This window comes from Xenopus tropicalis, chromosome 6 (assembly GCF_000004195.4).
Source record: "Xenopus tropicalis strain Nigerian chromosome 6, UCB_Xtro_10.0, whole genome shotgun sequence".
NCBI classification, from domain to species: Eukaryota; Metazoa; Chordata; class Amphibia; order Anura; family Pipidae; genus Xenopus; species Xenopus tropicalis.
The window spans coordinates 143,560,319-143,582,630 of NC_030682.2; the positions used below are offsets into that span (position 1 = coordinate 143,560,319).

The 22,312-nt window shown below is 41.9% G+C and overlaps 2 protein-coding genes across 4 annotated transcripts in view; one reads left to right on the top strand and one right to left on the bottom strand.

The window, feature by feature from the left end:
- Window positions 1-16,067, top strand: part of tg (thyroglobulin) — a 154,201-nt gene extending 138,134 nt beyond the window's left edge. The window contains 5 exon segments of the mRNA NM_001329557.1: window positions 331-509; window positions 5,788-5,895; window positions 12,906-13,046; window positions 13,307-13,497; window positions 15,955-16,067. Coding sequence (NP_001316486.1) covers window positions 331-509; window positions 5,788-5,895; window positions 12,906-13,046; window positions 13,307-13,497; window positions 15,955-16,067 — 732 coding nt within the window.
- sla (Src like adaptor) overlaps window positions 1-22,312 on the bottom strand; it is an 87,551-nt gene that overhangs the window by 44,136 nt on the left and 21,103 nt on the right. The gene's annotated exons all lie outside the window — the stretch shown is intronic.

Genomic DNA, 22,312 nt, shown 5'->3' on the forward strand with positions numbered 1-22,312 from the left:
TTCCTTCCTTCCTTTCTCCCTCCCTTCCTTTCTTCCTTCGTTCCTTTCTTTTCTTCTATTTTTTTTCTTTCCTGGAAAAAGAAACTACTGGCAAATAAAACATTAGAGAGATTATTATATGATCCCCTTATATATTTATACATAGTTATCATATCCCCCCTTTACACTACTCTTTTCCATTGTAAACAACCCAACTTATTTGTACTCATAAAGAGATAAACCAGCAATAATTCAGACTTTTCTTATTTTGTTTTTTCTAAAAGAAATGTAAACAGGCCTTTTTTGGTAAACTAGCTGACTTCATGTGAAATATGTTTATATTCCCGCCAGAGATTTGAAGAAACTCAAGGGCGAGTTGACAAAACTGCATTTTATCAAGCCCTTCAGAATTCCTTAGGAGGAGTCGAGGCTAATTCCCTCCTACAAGAGGCAGCTGTATGGTTTTATTCTTTAGAACATTCCTCAGATGACTATACTGGGTTCTCCAAAGCTCTGGAAAAAGCGACACGGTAAATAATTATAGAATCTTTGTAACTGTCAGATGAAATGGCCCGTGACCCCGCATTGTATAGTGGAAATACCATGATTTCTTTGTGTTGTCTTAATACGTTCAAAACTTGATGAGTAATGAGAATCAAGACTCTGATGACTCAAGATGCTGTTGAAGACTAGTGTCAGCAGGTTGGGTCTTATGCAATATCTGTATGGGCAGGATATAAGCCACAGTTCCTGCAGGAACGTACTTCCCCCTTGGGTCCCATAAAGGTTTGTCCATCAATTTAATATTGCTCTTTCAAGGGAAATATTTCCTTGTACATAGGGCCATAAACTCATAAGCTCTGTATTGTAGAAATAGGGTATAGGCAAACTCCAACCCATCTCACTCCTTCCCCTTATCTCCAAGCTGCTTAAGCAACAAGTGTAGTACAAGTTGACCTGCTTACTCTTTGTCACTATATGTTTAAGTCCCTACAATTTGGCCTAGGTGTCCTCTCAGTGCATTGTGCCCGCGTTTGAGCTTTCAGAAGGAGCCAGCACTACACATTAGAACTGCTTTCAGCTAACCTATTGTTTCTCCTACTCCCATGTAACTGGAGGAGTCCCAAGCCGGACTTGGATTTCTTACTATTGAGTGCTATTCTGATACCTACTGGGAGCTGCTATCTTGCTCCCTTCCCATTGTTCTGCTGATCGGCTGCTGGGGGTGAGGGGGGGGGATATCACTCCAACTTGCAGCGCAGCAGTAAAGTGTGTCTGAGTCTGAGCTTTCAGAAGGAGCCAGTGCTACACATTAGAACTGCTTTCAGCTAACCTATTGTTTCTCCTACTCCCATGTAACTGGAGGAGTCCCAAGCCGGACTTGGATTTCTTACTATTGAGTGCTATTCTGATACCTACTGGGAGCTGCTATCTTGCTCCCTTCCCATTGTTCTGCTGATCGGCTGCTGGGGGTGAGGGGGGGGGATATCACTCCAACTTGCAGCGCAGCAGTAAAGTGTGCCTGAGTCTGAGCTTTCAGAAGGAGCCAGTGCTACACATTAGAACTGCTTTCAGCTAACCTATTGTTTCTCCTACTCCCATGTAACTGGAGGAGTCCCAAGCCGGACTTGGATTTCTTACTATTGAGTGCTATTCTGATACCTACTGAGAGCTGCTATCTTGCTCCCTTCCCATTGTTCTGCTGATCGCCTCTTGGGGGGGTGGTGTATTTTAGTATTTTATGTTCTGATTAGCATTGCCCACCCTAAAAGCTAAGCAAGCTTTAGTTAGAGATTACACAGTGCACCATACCACAGACAGTATCTCTACACCTCCCATTAGTGCTTCAAAAAATACTTCAATCATTTCAATATCAATAACTGAACTGTATTATAGTTATTTGCCCACCGTGACCACCATGTGACTAGTGATAAAGAGTTCCGAGTGTTACTAGAACAGCTGTCAATGAAGAATACAATAGGAGGTATATTGTCACGCCTTAATGAGGAATCCTGTGTTTATATAGGCATTTATATAGGCATTATGGTTGAACGTGATGGACGTAGGTCTTTTATCAACCTAACTTACTATGTTACTATGTGTTAAGAAGTGTTTACAGTCACTTTATTTTCTTCTATCTGTTCATTAAGGAAAGCTTTAGCTTCTCATTGTGCAACCAAGAGCCCTTGGTGTACGGAAACTTTAGTTCACACACTCCGCTACCGTTTTAATCCCAAGGGGGGGAGTAAAAATAGACTGAGGGTAGAGATACATGTTTCCTATCCCTGAATTGTCACCTTGGTTTGTTTCTATGGGGTTGGGCTGTCACTATAGATAGTCCGGATGCCACATGTGAGTGTTATGAGAAGACTATGCAAACGCAATGCCCAAGGGGGCTACAATCACTCTCGCTTTTAATTAAAAACAAGAATACTGAAATGCAGAGATGGAATACAATTCATGCTTTTAGGTACTGGGACATAACAATCCTAGAGACACTGATTATAAAATGGTCTGTTACCCCCCCTTCCCTTTACTCTTATTGCATCAAATAGAATTTTGGGACATGGGGTCTAACGTTTAAGACGTCTTTCTTCAGTTTGGATCTCCCAACATAATTAAACCAAATAGGATTGTCCTGCCCCCAATAAAGGGTAATTATATCTTAGTTGGGATCAAGTACAGGTACTGTTTTATTATTACAGAGAAAAGGGAATCATTTAACCATGAAATAAACCCAATAGGGCTGTTCTGCCCCCAATAAGGGGTAATTATATCTTAGTTGGGATCAAGTACAGGTACTGTTTTATTATTACAGAGAAAAGGGAATCATTTAACCATGAAATAAACCCAATAGGGCTGTTCTGCCCCCAATAAGGGGTAATTATATCTTAGTTGGGATCAAGTACAGGTACTGTTTTATTATTACAGAGAAAAGGGAATCATTTAACCATTAAATAAACCCAATAGGGCTGTTCTGCCCCCAATAAGGGGTAATTATATCTTAGTTGGGATCAAGTACAGGTACTGTTTTATTATTACAGAGAAAAGGGAATCATTTAACCATGAAATAAACCCAATAGGGCTGTTCTGCCCCCAATAAGGGGTAATTATATCTTAGTTGGGATCAAGTACATGTACTGTTTTATTATTACAGAGAAAAAGGAAAATCGTTTAAAAAAAAAAAATTGAATTATTTAATTCAAATGGAGCCTATGGGAGATGGCCATCCCGTAATTAAGGGCATTCTGGATAAGGGGTTTCAGGATAACGAATCCCATATCTGTATTATTTAAGTACCCACATTTTAAAGTAGGCCATTACATAGATTATACACCAGTTACATCAATCCCTGCCCCAGTGGAGCTTACAGTCTAAGGTTCCTATCACATTCACACACAGTATGGCCAATTAAGGGGCCAGTTAACCTGCCTGTATTTTGTTGTAGGGTAGAAGATACACTCATTTTACATGTAGGACCCAGGCCAGACTTGAACTCAGGCCCCAGAGCTGCAAAGCAGCAATGCTAAACATGCCATGAGAGAAGAACTTAGGGCTGGCTATGGGAAAAGTCTTGGTTGAGACATAACTAATTGAATAAGTGCAGAGAACATTTGGTCCACCGACGGGTGGTGTATTCTTGTGATTCACAGTGCACACAAACAAGCCAAGGCACACATACATGCTAGGCCCCATCAGCCAATGAATGGGCAGAGTTCTGCCTTTTGCTCCCACACAACTTCCTGTTACAGTTAGAGCTGCATCACTTCCTGTCAGCTGATCTCTGAGGGAGCACACAGCCCATCACTAAATGGCGGCTCAAGGGAAAGGATGTAAAAGGGCAATATTTACTGATATATATATTCCAGTTTGGGGAGATTCTTTAATAGGCCACTTAATATAATATAATCTGCTGGTTACGTATTCATTCGCCCTTTTGTTCTTCTACATTCTTTCCTCTTTGTTTGATTTATATCCAAGAACATTCTGCAGCCCTAACACACGTATCCCAGCGCTGATAAGTTAGGAATCTCTCGCTCTGCTCATCACATGAGAGATTTCCCTGGAGGGAAGTCAGGAGAATCCAGGCTGCACTTGGCCGGAGATGGAGGCTTTGTTGATAAGTTTAAGCACCTACTTCCTGGCAGCGGCGCTTTCTCCCTGTCGCTGGAGAGGATGGGCTTTATTACACCATATAAAAGGGATGTAACACAGTTTTTCTCAGTTAATAAATTTTTATTTCTGGCAACAAAAAACCCAAATCGCTGGATTGCTATTATTAAACCAGCGATGACTTTTACAAGATGTCTCAGATGAAGCAGAATCTGGAGAGAACAGTCTGTGGGAATGTGTGATGGGACCCTGTAGCCACTACTGGTAACTCTATAAGGGGAATATGTCTATAAAGATTTTCATTGTTTTTTATACTGTACTAGATATCTATAAGGGGTGCCATAACTATAAAAAAACATCCATATTCTAGAGTCCCTACCTTGGCCTTTTGGTTGCCCTTCTAATTACCCTTACCCTGACTCTTACTCTTAGTATAAGCCATTTCTGGACCTAGCTTTAACTCTATCTTCTCCTACTTATTCCTCCTCTTACTCAGCATTGAGTTTTCTTGGGAAAACATTTTTTTTTTCCAAAACCCATCAGTTAATTGAGCTTCTCCAGCAGAATCCTGCATTGTAATCTGTTTTTCCCATGGGGCTAGCCATATTCTTCATTTCCCAGGGTGCCACAGCCATGTGACCTGTGCTCTGATAAACTTCACTCACACTTTACTTCTGCGCTGCAAGTTGGAGTGATATTCCCCCCCCAGCAGCTGATCAGCAGAACAATAGGAAGGGAGCAAGATAGCAGCTCCCAGTAGGTATCAGAATAGCACTCAATAGTAAGAAATCCAAGTCCGGCTTGGGACTCCTCCAGTTACATGGGAGTAGGAGAAACAATAGGTTAGCTGAAAGCAGTTCTAATGTGTAGTGCTGGCTCCTTCTGAAAGCTCAGACTCAGGCACACTTTACTGCTGCGCTGCAAGTTGGAGTGATATCCCCCCCCCTCACCCCCAGCAGCCGATCAGCAGAACAATGGGAAGGGAGCAAGATAGTAGCTCCCAGTAGGTATCAGAATAGCACTCAATAGTAAGAAATCCAAGTCCGGCTTGGGACTCCTCCAGTTACATGGGAGTAGGAGAAACTATAGGTTAGCTGAAAGCAGTTCTAATGTGTAGTGCTGGCTCCTTCTGAAAGCTCAGACTCAGGCACACTTTACTGCTGCGCTGCAAGTTGGAGTGATATCCCCCCCCTCACCCCCAGCAGCCGATCAGCAGAACAATGGGAAGGGAGCAAGATAGCAGCTCCCAGTAGGTATCAGAATAGCACTCAATAGTAAGAAATCCAAGTCCGGCTTGGGACTCCTCCAGTTACATGGGAGTAGGAGAAACAATAGGTTAGCTGAAAGCAGTTCTAATGTGTAGCGCTGGCTGAAAGCTCAGACTCAGGCACAATGCACTGAGATGGCGCCTACACACCAATATATTACATTATATTCTGCGTTTTTGTATTTATAAATGAGTGGGAGATGTACTTGTTTATTGTTGAGCAACAGATTACAATATTCTGCTAAGCTGGCAGTTGTGAGACTAATGTCCTGCACTGAAATATAAGAAATGGGGCAGTTGCAGAGGAAAGAGCTTTTGCATTTTTTTCACAATGGTTTATAAATTCTTGGAACTTCTTGAATAAAAGGTTCCAGGCATTGCCGGCATTGTTGTAATTTGATGTATAACATGTTTTTCTCCTTTTCTAGTGACCATTTCATCGCCTGTCCTGTGATCAAAATGGCAAAACACTGGGCTGAAAATTCAAAGGGAAACATATACCTGTACCATGTTCCTGACACCTTGTCTCAGAGCAGGTGAGATTGATGCTTCTTAGAATCAATCTGAGACTAACCATGGTATAATATATCACTGTCTTGCCCTACTGTCCCCATCTTCCCCTACTGTCTCCATCTTGCCCTACTGTCCCCATCTTGCCCTACTGTCCCCATCTTGCCCTACTGTCTCCATCTTGCCCTACTGTCCCCATCTTGCCCTACTGTCTCCATCTTGCCCTACTGTCTCCATCTTGCCCTACTGTCCCCATCTTGCCCTATGGTCCCCATCTTGCCCTACTGTCCCCATCTTGCCCTACTGTCCCCATCTTGCCCTACTGTCCCCATCTTGCCCTACTGTCTCCATCTTGCCCTACTGTCTCCATCTTGCCCTACTGTCTCCATCTTGCCCTACTGTCTCCATCTTGCCCTACTGTCCCCATCTTGCCCTACTGTCTCCATCTTGCCCTACTGTCTCCATCTTGCCCTACTGTCTCCATCTTGCCCTACTGTCTCCCTCTGGCCCTACTGTCTCCGTCTTGTCCTACTGTCTCCATCTTGTCCTACTGTCTCCATCTTGTCCTACTGTCTCCATCTTGCCCAACTGTCACTATTGTGCCCTACTGTTTCCATCTTGCCCAACTATCACTATCTTGCCCTACTATTTCCATCTTGTCCTACTGTCTCCATCTTGCCCAACTGTCACTATCTTGTCCTACTGTCTCCATCTTGCCCTACTGTCTCCATCTTTTCCTACTGTCTCCATCTTGCCCTACTGTCATTATTTTGCCCTACTGTCTCCATCTTGCCCTACTGTCATTATCTTGTCCTACTGTCTCCATCTTGCCCTACTGTCTCCATCTTGCCCTACTGTCACCATCTTGCCTTACTGTCATCTTCTTGCCCTACTGCCTCCATCTTGCCCTACTGCCTCCATCTTGCCCTACTGCCTCCATCTTGCCCTACTGTCCCCATCTTGCCCTACTGTCTCCATCTTGCCCTACTGTCTCCATCTTGCCCTACTGTCCCCATCTTGCCCTATGGTCCCCATCTTGCCCTACTGTCCCCATCTTGCCCTACTGTCCCCATCTTGCCCTACTGTCCCCATCTTGCCCTACTGTCTCCATCTTGCCCTACTGTCTCCATCTTGCCCTACTGTCTCCATCTTGCCCTACTGTCTCCATCTTGCCCTACTGTCCCCATCTTGCCCTACTGTGTCCATCTTGCCCTACTGTCTCCATCTTGCCCTACTGTCTCCATCTTGCCCTACTGTCTCCCTCTGGCCCTACTGTCTCCGTCTTGTCCTACTGTCTCCATCTTGTCCTACTGTCTCCATCTTGTCCTACTGTCTCCATCTTGCCCAACTGTCACTATTGTGCCCTACTGTTTCCATCTTGCCCAACTATCACTATCTTGCCCTACTATTTCCATCTTGTCCTACTGTCTCCATCTTGCCCAACTGTCACTATCTTGTCCTACTGTCTCCATCTTGCCCTACTGTCTCCATCTTTTCCTACTGTCTCCATCTTGCCCTACTGTCATTATTTTGCCCTACTGTCTCCATCTTGCCCTACTGTCATTATCTTGTCCTACTGTCTCCATCTTGCCCTACTGTCTCCATCTTGCCCTACTGTCACCATCTTGCCTTACTGTCATCTTCTTGCCCTACTGCCTCCATCTTGCCCTACTGCCTCCATCTTGCCCTACTGCCTCCATCTTGCCCTACTGCCTCCATCTTGCCCTACGGTCTCCATCTTGCCCTACGGTCTCCATCTTGCCCTACGGTCTCCATCCACAAAATCTATTGTGAGGCTCCAGTTTTATTGTTATTGTTACTTTTTATTATTTTTATCTTTCTATTCAAGCCCCTCTCCTATTCATATATCAGTCACTTCCCCAAACCTCTCCCTGGTTACTAAGGTAAATTGGATCCTAGCAACCAGAATGCTAACATTCCAAACTATAAAAAATAAAGACCAATTGCAAATTGTCTCAGAATATTAACTTTAAAAGATATATCCCAGCTGCACCAATCAGCTCTTTGTTGTGATCACTCCGCCAAATGAAAGCAAAGATCTGACTGGTTACTATAGATACACGTACACATCTTTGATGCATAAGCACTTTTTATACAACAAGACACTTAGCCAAATCTTTTATTTTGTATTAACTAAAAATGAGTTCCCTACAAAGCAAACACAATATAATAAAGCAGCTGCGGCTGGAAGACATGTTGATACAAGTGACAATTGTGTTATTAATTACAATGACTTGATAATGAGTCAATGTGCTCATATCTGTTTGGTTTAGTTTAAACGATTTAGCAAAGCCAACATCATTATTTATTTTGGCAAAACTCAGAATTCCTTCAGAGACAGCTTCATTCATGTTGATATTATGCTTTGTGCTTATGAGAGTGAAGCTTTACGGGTTATGGTTATAATTGGCTATAAATTATTCCTATCGACCAACCATTGCCTTTTAGTCGGCACATAAGAATAACAAACCCATAAAAACATATTTAACACAAATATTACAGGTATGGAACCTGTTATCCAGAATGCTACGGACCTGGGGTTTTCTAGATAAGGGGTCTTTCCATAATTCAGATCTCCTACCTTAAGTCAATCCAATAGGATTGTTCTGCCCCCAATAAGGGGTAATTATATCTTAGTTGGGATCAAGTACAGGTACTGTTTTATTATTACAGAGAAAAGGGAATCATTTAACCATTAAATAAACCCAATAGGGCTGTTCTGCCCCAATAAGGGGTAATTATATCTTAGTTGGGATCAAGTACAGGTACTGTTTTATTATTACAGAGAAAAGGGAATCATTTAACCATGAAATAAACCCAATAGGGCTGTTCTGCCCCCAATAAGGGGTAATTATATCTTAGTTGGGATCAAGTACAGGTACTGTTTTATTATTACAGAGAAAAGGGAATCATTTAACCATTAAATAAACCCAATAGGGCTGTTCTGCCCCAATAAGGGGTAATTATATCTTAGTTGGGATCAAGTACAGGTACTGTTTTATTATTACAGAGAAAAGGGAATCATTTAACCATTAAATAAACCCAATAGGGCTGTTCTGCCCCCAATAAGGGGTAATTATATCTTAGTTGGGATCAAGTACAGGTACTGTTTTATTATTACAGAGAAAAGGGAATCATTTAACCATGAAATAAACCCAATAGGGCTGTTCTGCCCCCAATAAGGGGTAATTATATCTTAGTTGGGATCAAGTACAGATAACAGTGTTATTAAGAGCACAGCACATCTCAATCATTCCCTTCAAATACCCCCAAAAATAGCATTGGAATTGTTTGGGTTTCTCATACAAACACATTGCTATTTGTGTTTATTCTGGCACTCACTGATCAGTTTGTTCTTTTCTGGTCCAATCCAATCTCACACTGAGACAGTCCATTAGGAAATCTCTCGCTGAGACATCAGCTACTCTGTCTCTGCAAAGTCAGCATTGGCCCTGAAGAATTCTCTGTGCAGTCACATCAGCTTTTCCAGGGAATATCTCACTCTTAAAGTGATACTGACACCAAAAAACTACTTTTTAAAATATGAATGTACAAATATTTGGCACTTAAAAAACTCGAATTCAAGTTATGGTTCAGAAACTCAAATGTCTGGTATTTATTAAGTGCGCAAAATCCCAAAAACTCTAATGTAAAACTTTGCCATCTAAAAGCTTGTGAGTTTGTCTATGGGAGTTGTCTAAAGGTGCCCATACACGGGCCAATTCTAGCTGCTGCTATTGGTCCTTTAGACCGATTCGGCAGCTTATCTGCTTGTGTTTGGGCACCAATGACGGGCCTCCCAACTGACATCTGACCGTCGGATCGGGGACCTCATCAACGTGAATGGACAGTGCCTATACTTACTGTTCTAATTTGATTGTTAACCCAGCAATGGCCAAAAGGTCGATCGCGGTGATGATATTTTTCGTAAGCTTTTTTGTGATATTTGCGATCATCAGAAATGATTGTATCTAATCCGAATTTTACCCATTTTGGGATTCGAACTCGTAATTTGATGAATCGGCCCCTATGTGTCATGTTGATCATATTTTGCTGATAGGGCTGCTTTTGTAAGTAACTGTTACATGAAGTTCCTAAACCTGACAGGTTATCAGGCTGACAGTCAGGTTGGCAAAACAGTCAGTTAGAGCTTCTAATGCTAACAGACTGCGGCTGCATAAATATGGCCGCCCCCACATAGAGGAACATGGGGGATCAATAGGTTATACAATCCAATATTGTAAATGGAGAACCACAGATCCATTTTGGTCTGGGCCGCACAACATGCTGAGCCCTTATCTGCTATAAACCCTGTATGACCATTGGCCCTACTGTCCCAGCCAAGCGCTCACTGACCTACAGCAGTCACATAGGAGTTATTCCCATGGACACGTCGTACAGTTACCCCGCCGGCATATGTCTGCTGTCTCATTCTGGCCACTGACAGTCTCTTGGAAAAGCAACGTCCCCACATGTGTGTTACATCAAATCAGCCGGTCATACAGCGCAGAGCTTTGTGTCGGGTCAGCAGGATTCTCTATTCCCAAGCAGAACATTTCTCACAAGACAAGTATGCAAGGCCAAGTTCAGTGTAAGGTTATGGCAGAAATGGTATTTGTTCTGGGCCACCGGCACAAAAAAAAAAAAGAACCAGAGATAAACATTTTGGTAAAAAGTAAAAAAAAATATATATTTTATTGTGTTACTTAACCAACAGTTAACAGTTTATATTATATTAAGGGGCCTATTAAAGAATCTCCCCAAACTGGAATATATATATCAGTAAATATTGCCCTTTTACATCCTTTCCCTTGAGCCGCCATTTAGTGATGGGCTGTGTGCTCCCTCAGAGATCAGCTGACAGGAAGTGATGCAGCTCTAACTGTAACAGGAAGTAGTGTGGGAGCAAAAGGCAGAACTCTGCCCATTCATTGGCTGATGGGGCCTAGCATGTATGTGTGCCTTGGCTTGTTTGTGTGCACTGTGACTCCTATGATCCCAGGGGGCGGCCCTTAGTACTTAAAATGGCAGTTTCCTATTTAGGATTACCCAATGGCACATACTACTAAAAAGTATATTTATATGAAAATGGTTTATTTAGATGAAGCAGGGTTTTACATATGAGCTGTTTATGCAATAGTAAAATAATGCCAAGAAAACCACTATAGTGATTTTTAATATGAACTTGTTGTTTGTATAGGTCTCTATAATAATATATCGGCCACATTACACCAAGACACAGATAAAAGAGTCCATCAAAGCTGAGAGTAATGTAGTAGTGTTGTCATAGCAGCAAACATTTAGTGCAGTCTCTTCAATTAAATACAAGAGGATGGCTGCCACGTTCCCACAGATGACACTGTCTTTGGCCTGCGGCCATTTTTGCACATCTGCTAATCAGACCCTTTCTTGTATTATCCTTCATGGGACAGGGATTGCTTCAGTCTTTTATTAAAGTTGAAACTCAGTTTACTGGGTTATTAAATGTGCTTGGTAATTTGACCATGTTTTATCCACCTTCCACCTTCACACATTGCAGGTTATGTTTTTTTGCATTCAAACCATATTGTCTTCTTCTATCTTTCCCTGGGCGGCCAATAGATAGATTAAGTTATATGGTACCCACTACCCACCACAGGCTGGTCCATTTTATCAATTTAGCCTGAAGTCCTGTAGAACATTCACACCCAGCTGTAAGTTAGTATTTGCAGTAGGAACATTGTCAGTTAAGGTGGTCATATGTTGTAAGATCAACTCATTTGGCAAGGTCATCAAACGAGTGGATCTTCTCCCAATATGGTCACTTACATGTGGGCAATATCGAGCTAATTCGATCGTTTGGGCCTACAGGCAAACGATCAAATTAAAACGGTGGGCATAGGCCCCAACAGTTCAAGGACTGCATCAATGAGCCGATGCGATCCCCAATCCGATGGAAAAATCAAACCCCAAACCGATTGAGATCATCCCGATTTCAGGCCAGATGTTGGTTGGGCAGGCCCGTCGGTGGTGCCCAATACATGGGCTGATAAGCTACCGAATATGTCTAAAGGGCCATGAGCAAACGAGCGATTTCAAACGGTGGGCATAGGACCCATTGGTTCAAGGACAGCATCAATGAGTCGATGCGATCCGCAATCTGACGGAAAAAACAAACCCCAAACTGATTGAGATCTGCCGATTTCAGGCCAGATGTCGGTCGGGCAGGCCCGTCGGTGGTGCCCATACACGGCCCGATTAGCTGCCGAATCTGTCTAAAGGGCCAATATCGGCAGCTACTATCGGCCCGTGTATGGCCACGTTAAGAAAACAGAAACACATGTGAAAGTATGGAACCATATACATAAAAGCCATTACCTTTTCCACTGAGCGTTTCTAAGACTGGTGATGCCAAAAACACCTGCTCTAAATGTGTAAAAGTATATAAAAATATCTTACATTTAATTTATAATTATAAACGCGTCATAAAAACCTGAAAACCTCTAAAACAATGAAGGAAAGACATTTGTGGAAAGGACGTCTGCCGCTGACTTCTTGACGGCTTTTAGATGGAGTATTTTATCTTTTGTATTTGTCACGGTTTTGCCTCACAGGCCTGGGCCTAGGGCGCATAAACTTAGGGGGGGTGACCTTGGGGCACCCAAAGTTGAAATCCAGCGCTGTTGCCACATAATAAGTTGCGGAAAAGTTGACAAAATCACATTTTGGCAAAAAAAAAAATATGAATTGTGAAAAAAACAATTGAACATGCCCCCTAAGTATCCAGCTAATCCATAACTGGGTGATTACAGAATCCTCCATAGATGAGTTGAGTAAGAACTAAACCTTAACATTAATTGCATTCAATTATCCTGATCGACGGGAGTTAATTCCGAAGCCGTGAACTCAAATGTTCTTATTGAAATTTACCAAAAACAACCCAGATAGCCAGATAAATTCATTTCCTTATTGGTGTGATTTTTGTTCTCATTTCTATATTGTATTTTTATGGGGTTATTTTTTTGTTATTTCACAGTTCTGGCCTGGATCTCCCCGAAGACGTTATCCGCGCTTTCGGTCTCCCGTTTCACACAAACTATAAAAACCAGTTTTCATCTGAGGAACAGATTCTCTCATTAAAGATTATGCAATATGTTTCCAACTTTGTAAGAACTGGGTATGTATGTAATCTGGGCATTTCCAGCCCGTAGAATTCTTCGAGATATATTTTCAAAATAGGACTGTTCTTGGAAAATACAGACATTGGGCAACTTCATGATATGATTTTAATCCAACCATTATTCTTTATTATGGTCATGTGATGGATTGCTTGAATCATCCTCCAACTCAATGCCAACTCAACTCCAACTCATCCACCTACACAACAGTATATTTTGGTACTGCTTGCTATGACATATTTTTCTCCTACTTTTCCAGAAATCCCAACTTTCCATACACATTTTCAAGAAGAATTTCCAAAGAGTTACCTGTCTGGCCTATGTATCTTGCACACAGCAACGGCACCAATTACAAGGAGTTTAGTTCATCTCTGACTAATAACCAAGGACTGAAAAATTCCGAATGCTCCTTCTGGAATGACTACATCCCAACCCTGAAAGTGTCTACAGGTGAGCAGCCTATGAAAGAAGAACCCAACACTAACATCTATGGAACATTAGCTATGCTGGTACATAATGATCGGATGGTTGAGGAAAGGGAATTTTGTAGTGTGTCTTTATTCTAGATCAGCAGATCTCAACCTGTGGGTCGGGACCCCTTTGGGGGTGGCGCGACCCTTTCACAGCGGTCGCCTAAGACCATTAGAAAACACATATTTCCGACGGTCTTAGGAATAATTTTATGGTTCGGGGTCACCACAACATGAGGAACTGTATGAAAGGGTCGCGGCATTAGGAAGGCTGAGAACCACTGTTCTAGATCCACCGTGGTTGGGAGTCAGGGCTGTGAGAACAATAATATCATTCATTTGTGATTTCCTGATGACAACTTTTAGGATTCATAAGAATTTCTTTCTCTCAAAGGATGATCCTTTGGCCTTCTGTTTAATGATTAAAACATATGGCGACCAATGAAAACCAACCAAGGGCAGTTAAAAGTCAACATGCATTTATTAAACCTTAATTAATTAATTAGGATTAATTAAACCTTAATCCACGGCCAATGGGGTTGTCCGGCCTTGCAATCAATTCCTGATCAATTTAATCAGTACCAGATATTGATTGGACTGGACATCATTAGTGATGAGCGAATCTGTCCTGTTTGGCTTTGCCAAAAAAATGTGCAAATCTTTGAAAAGATTCGCAAAGTGGAGAAAATGGGTAACAAAATTCACCATGGAAAAAGAATTATTTTTGATGCACGATAATTCTTTTTGTCGCCCGCTTCACGGAAAATTCCCAGATGGCGAAAAGCGGAAATTCAACATGAATCCATGCCTGCTGAATTTTTTTGCCCATCACTAGACATCATATTATACCATACATTCAGCCAACCTTCATCTTCAAATCTATACTGCATATTTCTCAACATCTCAAAATAAGGCTTTCCCCTTTAATTTTAAAATCTACTTTCTGAAAAACCAATTGATATCCTGATCCTGGTCCAATCTATCCTGTACTTGATCCCAACTAAGATATAATTACCCCTTATTGGGGCAGAACAGCCCTATTGGGTTTATTTAATGGTTAAATGATTCCCTTTTCTCTGTAATAATAAAACAGTACCTGTACTTGATCCCAACTAAGATATAATTACCCCTTATTGGGGGCAGAACAGCCCTATTGGGTTTATTTAATGGTTAAATGATTCCCTTTTCTCTGTAATAATAAAACAGTACCTGTACTTGATCCCAACTAAGATATAATTACCCCTTATTGGGGGCAGAACAGCCCTATTGGGTTTATTTCATGGTTAAATGATTCCCTTTTCTCTGTAATAATAAAACAGTACCTGTACTTGATCCCAACTAAGATATAATTACCCCTTATTGGGGCAGAACAGCCCTATTGGGTTTATTTCATGGTTAAATGATTCCCTTTTCTCTGTAATAATAAAACAGTACCTGTACTTGATCCCAACTAAGATATAATTACCCCTTATTGGGGGCAGAATAGCCCTATTGGGTTTATTTAATGGTTAAATGATTCCCTTTTCTCTGTAATAATAAAACAGTACCTGTACTTGATCCCAACTAAGATATAAATACCCCTTATTGGGGCAGAACAGCCCTATTGGGTTTATTTCATGGTTAAATGATTCCCTTTTCTCTGTAATAATAAAACAGTACCTGTACTTGATCCCAACTAAGATATAATTACCCCTTATTGGGGGCAGAACAGCCCTATTGGGTTTATTTAATGGTTAAATGATTCCCTTTTCTCTGTAATAATAAAACAGTACCTGTACTTGATCCCAACTAAGATATAATTACCCCTTATTGGGGCAGAAAAATCCTATTGGGTTTATTTCATGGTTAAATGATTCCCTTTTCTCTGTAATAATAAAACAGTACCTGTACTTGATCCCAACTAAGATATAATTACCCCTTATTGGGGCAGAACAGCCCTATTGGGTTTATTTCATGGTTAAATGATTCCCTTTTCTCTGTAATAATAAAACAGTACCTGTACTTGATCCCAACTAAGATATAATTACCCCTTATTGGGGGCAGAACAGCCCTATTGGGTTTATTTAATGGTTAAATGATTCCCTTTTCTCTGTAATAATCAAACAGTACCTGTACTTGATCCCAACTAAGATATAATTACCCCTTATTGGGGCAGAACAGCCCTATTGGGTTTATTTAATGGTTAAATGATTCCCTTTTCTCTGTAATAATAAAACAGTACCTGTACTTGATCCCAACTAAGATATAATTACCCCTTATTGGGGCAGAACAGCCCTATTGGGTTTATTTAATTGTTAAATGATTGTTAAGCAGACTTAATGTAGGAGATCCGAATTACATAAAGACCCCTTATTCAGAAAACCCCAGGTCCTGAGCATTCTGGATAAAGGGTCCCATGCCTGTAGTAACATTTTTCCTTGTTTTCCTTGTGTTTTAGGATTGAAAAGTGACTTTTTACCCACAGAGAAAACGCCAGAAAGCAAACTGCTGCCCAGTCTCACTCCAGCATCTCCAGAGCAAGACAAAGAGGGGTACAATAGAAGGAAATAACAAGTTACCCGGTGTTGCTTTATATAAAATAATCATAAAATAATAACGCTCTTTTTCAACCTGAAGCGATTTACAGCTGTTATATTCATGTTCCATTGGACGTGTTTTGTCTCCTTTGATGCAATAAACTATATTTTGAAGTTTAATTTGATTCTTTTTACTGAAAGATCAGGTAGAAATAGAAATGTTTTTGATATTTGTGTGTGTGTGTGTGTGTGTGGGGATTATAAACCCAAATGTTTAGGGGATGAGAGAGTGGGAGATATAAGCAGAGATCAAACATTTGGGCCCTCTAGCTCGTAAAAGTGACTCTTCTATAGATGCATGAATATCTAGATAAATAAGTATTCACTCTCATAACTATAATTGGTCTTAAGGCTGGAGGTGCCCTTCCACTGCTTCAGGTCTCTTTACATAGGAATTATAGGGGCACATAGTAAACTGACTAACATTATTCAAGTAATTAAAATGGTATAAAGTAATGCTCCTCTGGTCCCTATAAGGAGAACCAAGCAAGAACCTTGAACCAAGAACCTAGAAATACATGCCTGTACTTGAATATGAACATTGTCATTTAAAGGGGCTTCCAAACCAAAAGAGCCCCACACATAACAGAAACCCCTAATATCCCTATCCCTGTAATCTGTTCCTTCAAACAGTAGGAATAAATACCATTTTATATGCTGAAACCCAGCTGCAAAACAGTTCTTCTCTTTCTGCATCATTTGAAATCCTGGCAGGGGAGGAGGGACTAAAACACTGATGTTACACATTGTAACAACTTCTCCGCAGCTTACAGACAGCATGCAGGAAATTAACTTACTGGTAGGTAAAGTTGGTTGTAGCTGAGACTCTTTTTGGTCTGAAGAGAGATGTTTCTTCACAGTACAGAGTTAAGGTAAAGACAATCAATATATTGTGCCTGGGTCTTGATGAGTCAAATCAGCATAAAAAAATCTTTGTCATCATTAATTATCACATCATTTCCCCTGATGGTCCTGAAGTTGACTGACTTAGTCAGGACTAAGTCTTAGTCTTAGGATCAAGATCTAGCCAATAACGGCATTTTACGGATTAGTTGTTGAAAGCAAATATCCAATTGGGTGACACTGGTTACTAGACCTGGGCAAACCTTAACCCAAGTCAGGCCTGAGACCCAGGCGATTTAAGATCAAGACAATTTGACCATGATGATAGATATCTATATGTAAGGCGCCCTGTCGGTCCAGCAAGACTTTGTTTTGAAGGCAAAGGCACCATCTTGGTTATGGTTTTTTTATTCCCTTTTCCATCACTTCCTTCTGTGTTTTCTACTCTCATTCCCTCTTTCCCCAAGCTGACTTCTGGTTGTCTCAGATCCTGCTAAGCCTTGTTGTTGTGTGTTTTTTTTCCGGTTTTGACAATACTTGCTGCTCCCCTAGACCTTTGCCTGAATTGACCACGTTTTGGTCTCATCATTACCTGTACTTTGTATTATGAGAGTCTAAACTCCGAAGTTAGTAAGTTCCCAGCCAAAACTACAGCAGAAAGTCCGGGCCCCAAAAGGGCATTGGTGGACACCAGTAATGGTTGGGTATCCCCTACTTACGGAGGAGTCAGACTTCTGTCAGTTCTCCAACTTCCTGGTTCCTATCTAACGAGAACGGAACCCTATATTTACCATGTAGGTTATAACAATTAGTACAAAAGCCCAGGTTGATTATTACTTTCCATCCCTGGGGGGACACAGCAAAGGCTTATAATATCTGCTTAGTTTATAGGTTTTGGTTTTTTTTAATTCCAATTTGCTCTTCATATTGTAACAAAGTAATTAAGGAAATAAATATCTGTTTATATTTGCGCAGTATATACAGTTCCGCACGTATGTAAGAATCCCCAGCTGGGCAGGAAACCCCACATTGACTGCTCTAAACATTTATTTTAATTCAGTGTCTCATTTCATCATCGGCTGCATTTTCTCTGCAGTTTCAGGTAACCCTATCGTATGATCTGTACATTCTGCTTTCATTCAAAGGTCGGGAGCGATTGTGTTACTGGCAGGAAATCACCCATAGACTCTGCACAATGTATTCAGCTTGGCCTACATTACTAGAGTTTAGCACCTGTGCCATTACACACACATATATATATATATATATATATACTGTATATACAGTTTAGTTCAGTAGTCTCAGCTTAATGGTTTATATTATGACTGGGATAAACTGTTAAAGGCAAACTATACCCCCAGAATGAATACGTAACCAACAGACAGTTTATATTATATTAAGTGGCCTATTAAAGAATCTCCCCAAACTGGAATATATATATCAGTAAATATTGCCCTTTTACATCCTTTCCCTTGAGCTGCCATTTAGTGATGGGCTGTGTGCCCCCTCAGAGATCAGCTGACAGGAAGTGATGCAGCTCTAACTGTAACAGGAAGTAGTGTGGGAGCAAAAGGCAGAACTCTGCCCATTCATTGGCTGATGGGGCCTAGCATGTATGTGTGCCTTGGCTTGTTTGTGTGCACTGTGACTCCTATGATCCCAGGGGGCGGCCCTTAATTCTTCATGGTAATTTTCTATTTAGGAAAAAATAACAATATTCTGGCAATGAATTGTACTTATCTAAATACAGGAGGAATGTGCTTTAAAAAGTAGTGTTCCAGGCTGATCTATTGATAAAAAGATAAAAATAATATAAAAAAAATAATTCTCCAAAAACCCTACTAGCCCCGCCCACCTGTTCCACTTCCTGTTGCCTCCTATCCTATGCTATGCAGGGGGGCCGGCAGCACTCAGCACACTACACTGTAGGATCGGAACCAATCAGCAGCTAGACTGACCTGATAGGGAACTGAAGCCTGTCTGTGCTTGTGTGCCCTCAGGTGCTAACCAGTAGAACCATTACTGTTACCCTGCAACCCTCTCTCTCAGCTGCGCCTTCTACAGGTAGAGAGGATTTAGACATCAAACTGTAACTCTCCACCTACAATTCCCCTGAGACATGACTGGGAATCAGTAAATCTTAACCATTAACAGGAGCAAAAGTACTTGCCGATTACAAAAGATGAGACTATACGAGACTATACAAAGGCTTTAGTACCAATACTTTTCGGAGTTAGTCTTAACACTCAGTGTCACCTCCACGTAGGATTGCCACCTGTCCGGTTTTGAATTCGGCAGCCTGGGGCTGTCCGGGTCAAAACCTCCAGCATTCTGAAAACTGGACAGAAATCCTCCAAATTGAGTCCAGTGGATGCAATAACCCTGCCCATGATGTCATCACAGTCAGAAACGTCATCATGTGGTGATGTCACGTGATGAGGTTGATGATGCACAGTGCCAGTGTCATCACGCACGCCTATGTCCGGGTTTATAACCCAACAATGTTGGTAACCCTATCTCCGTGTAATGGTTCTCCTCCAGTGAAAGCTTCTTGGGGATAAAATGAGCCCTATACTAGTTTGTGTTCCCTACACTTAGAAAAAACGTTTTCTTAGTGTAGCAACTCCCTGCTACTACTCCTCAGTGGAGCCAGTTACTGCTCTTGATGAGCCTCCCTGTCTATAAGTGTGCCAGAAGCGCCTATCCACTGCCTTAACCTCAGTCAAGGGGTGCCTGCCAGTGTCAGACTGGGCGGTGCAGGGCCCAATGGGGCTGCTGCGCCAGGGGCCACGCATCCCCCCAAGGGACCCGCACCATGCCCCCCCAGGGCCCCCCCACCACCTGTCCCTGAACATGCATGCTTTATTCCTACCTTTGGAACTTTGGGAGAGGGGGATCTGCTGGCTAGGATCATGTCTGGGCCGGTGGGGCCCACTGGGTTTTTTCCCTGTGCCCTGCCAACCCAGTCCGACCCTGATACCTGCTCCCCATGCTCCCCAACTTCTCCAAGGATACTGATCTTTGATACAGGGACCTTACACTCCACGTTCCCATCACGCCCATCCCTGGTTCTAGGTGGAGACCAAAGAGGATGAGCCATGTGTTCCTTCCCATTACACCATTGACAGAAACTAGTCACAAGATCCCTCAGCCAAGGATGGATACCTCCCACCCACAGGGCATGGGAAGGAAAACTAGGGAAGTAACCATTTTGGATCCCCTAGCTCATAAAAGTGACTCTTCTATAGATGCATGAATATCTAGATAAATAAGTATTCACTCTCATAACTATAATTGGTCTTAAGGCTGGAGGTGCCCTTCCACTGCTTCAGGTCTCTTTACATAGGAATTATAGGGGCACATAGTAAACTAACATTATTCAAGTAATTAAAATGGTATAAAGTAATGCTCCTCTGGTCCCTATAAGGAGAACCAAGCAAGAACCTCTAGAAATGCCTGCACTTGAATATGAACATTGTCATTTAAAGGGGAACTCCGGCTTCCAAACTAACAAAACCGAAAGCCCTAATATCCCTATCCCTATCCCTGTAATCTGTTCCTTCAAAGAGTAGGAATAAATCCCATGTTTATATGCTGAAATCCAACTGCAAAACAGTTCTTCTCTTTCTGCATCATTTGAAATCCTGGCAGGGGAGGAGGGACTAAAACACTGATGTTACACATTGTAACAACTTCCCCACAGCTTACAGACAGCATGCAGGAACTACATAGCCCACAATGCATTGCACTGGGATGTTTCCTAAAGAAAACGTTGTATTGTAACCATTTTGGATCCCCTACATGAGCTTGATACAAATAAATATTGTTTGTTCAGATTAATAAACATTTTTGGGCATTACTGGGCCTGTTTATAACAGCAGAAGCCAGATGAAGACCTTAAGTAACCCTGGCCCCTAGTTTATTGGTGCCTCATGCTAATTGTAGCCGACTGGGCGTTGGAGCCAGAACATGTGTGTTTTCTTAGCTGCAGGTTGCAGGTTTTCAGAAGCCCAAGAGATAGGAGGTTTCATTCCAGAATTACAATAGAGGAACAGACTTCAAACAAAAAAAGCCTGATTGAGGCTCTGTGTGGTTTTCATTTATAGCTCATCTCCTCCCAGACGTTCCTCCCCGGGAACAGATCTATATAAATGTGTGCGTCTGACTCTGCCACCCTACTTATCCGGTATAAATAGCACCAGTCCATGCTGTGATACATAACACATGTCGGAGGGTAGGAAGCCTTGGTAACCTCAATTGAAGAGGCCAAAAGGATGTGTTTTTGTGTAAATATGCCCAAAAGTCATTCATTTGAGACAAGGAGAGAACCACATTTCGATTGAATTTATTTAGAAACGGGGCTACTGCGTACACGTGCCGGATTTCATGCTTCTCAGCGGGTCGTTTTGCTGTTTTTCCAGCTGACGAGGGATACACTGAAATGTAATATATATAATAAGTAGCAGAAGCAGGAGGAAAATGATCCTCATCAACTATAATTTAAACTGGCGGTTTCCAAATTTGACAGCTGGGGCCCCCCTGGGGGGATGTGAAGCAGTGGCAGGAGGTGCGTAGCCAGTTGGGGTGACAATGGGGGAGAAGGTCCATTTGCTTTCCTAGAAACACATAAATACCCAGATAGAAGGTAATTTACAGTAATTTCGGGGTGAATGTGCATTTGCTGCTCTAGATCATCTTGAAACTATGATTTTAACCAATGGTGGGATCTTCAAGGTGGGCTTGAACTAAAAAAGACTGATGACCACTGTTCCAAGACATTAGAACATTGGTCACTGTTAGTGACAGGTCCGGACTGGGGTTCAAAAAAGGCCCTGGTATTTCAGTTAGACAGAGGCACAAACAGCCCCCCCACCGGCCCAATAAATAGTGAGTGTCTATGGCATCTTACAGCAGCCCCTCTGGCATTTGCCTGAACCCACAGTTTGCCAGTCCGGGCCTGGTTAGTGAGGGAGGAGGCCTAGACATTAGGCAAGGTTACAACAAACTCATAAATCCAATGCAAATACAAGAATTTGGTGAGAATAGCTAACACTACATTAAATCTGAATGGGGGGTTACTGACCTCTACTGACCGGCAGCAAGGAAACAAACATGGCGGCTATTAGCCATCCTTAAAGGAACAGTAACACCAAAAAATGAAAGTGTTTTAAAGTAATTGAAATATCACGTACTGTTGCCCTACAATGGTAAAACTCGGGTGTTTGCTTCAGGAACACTACTATAGTTTATATAAATACCCCGCTGTGTAGCCCCGGGGGCAGCCATTCCTACACCGGTACAGCTGGGGTGTTTGCTACAGAAACCCTACTATAGTTTATATAAATACCCCGCTGTGTAGCCCCGGGGGCAGCCATT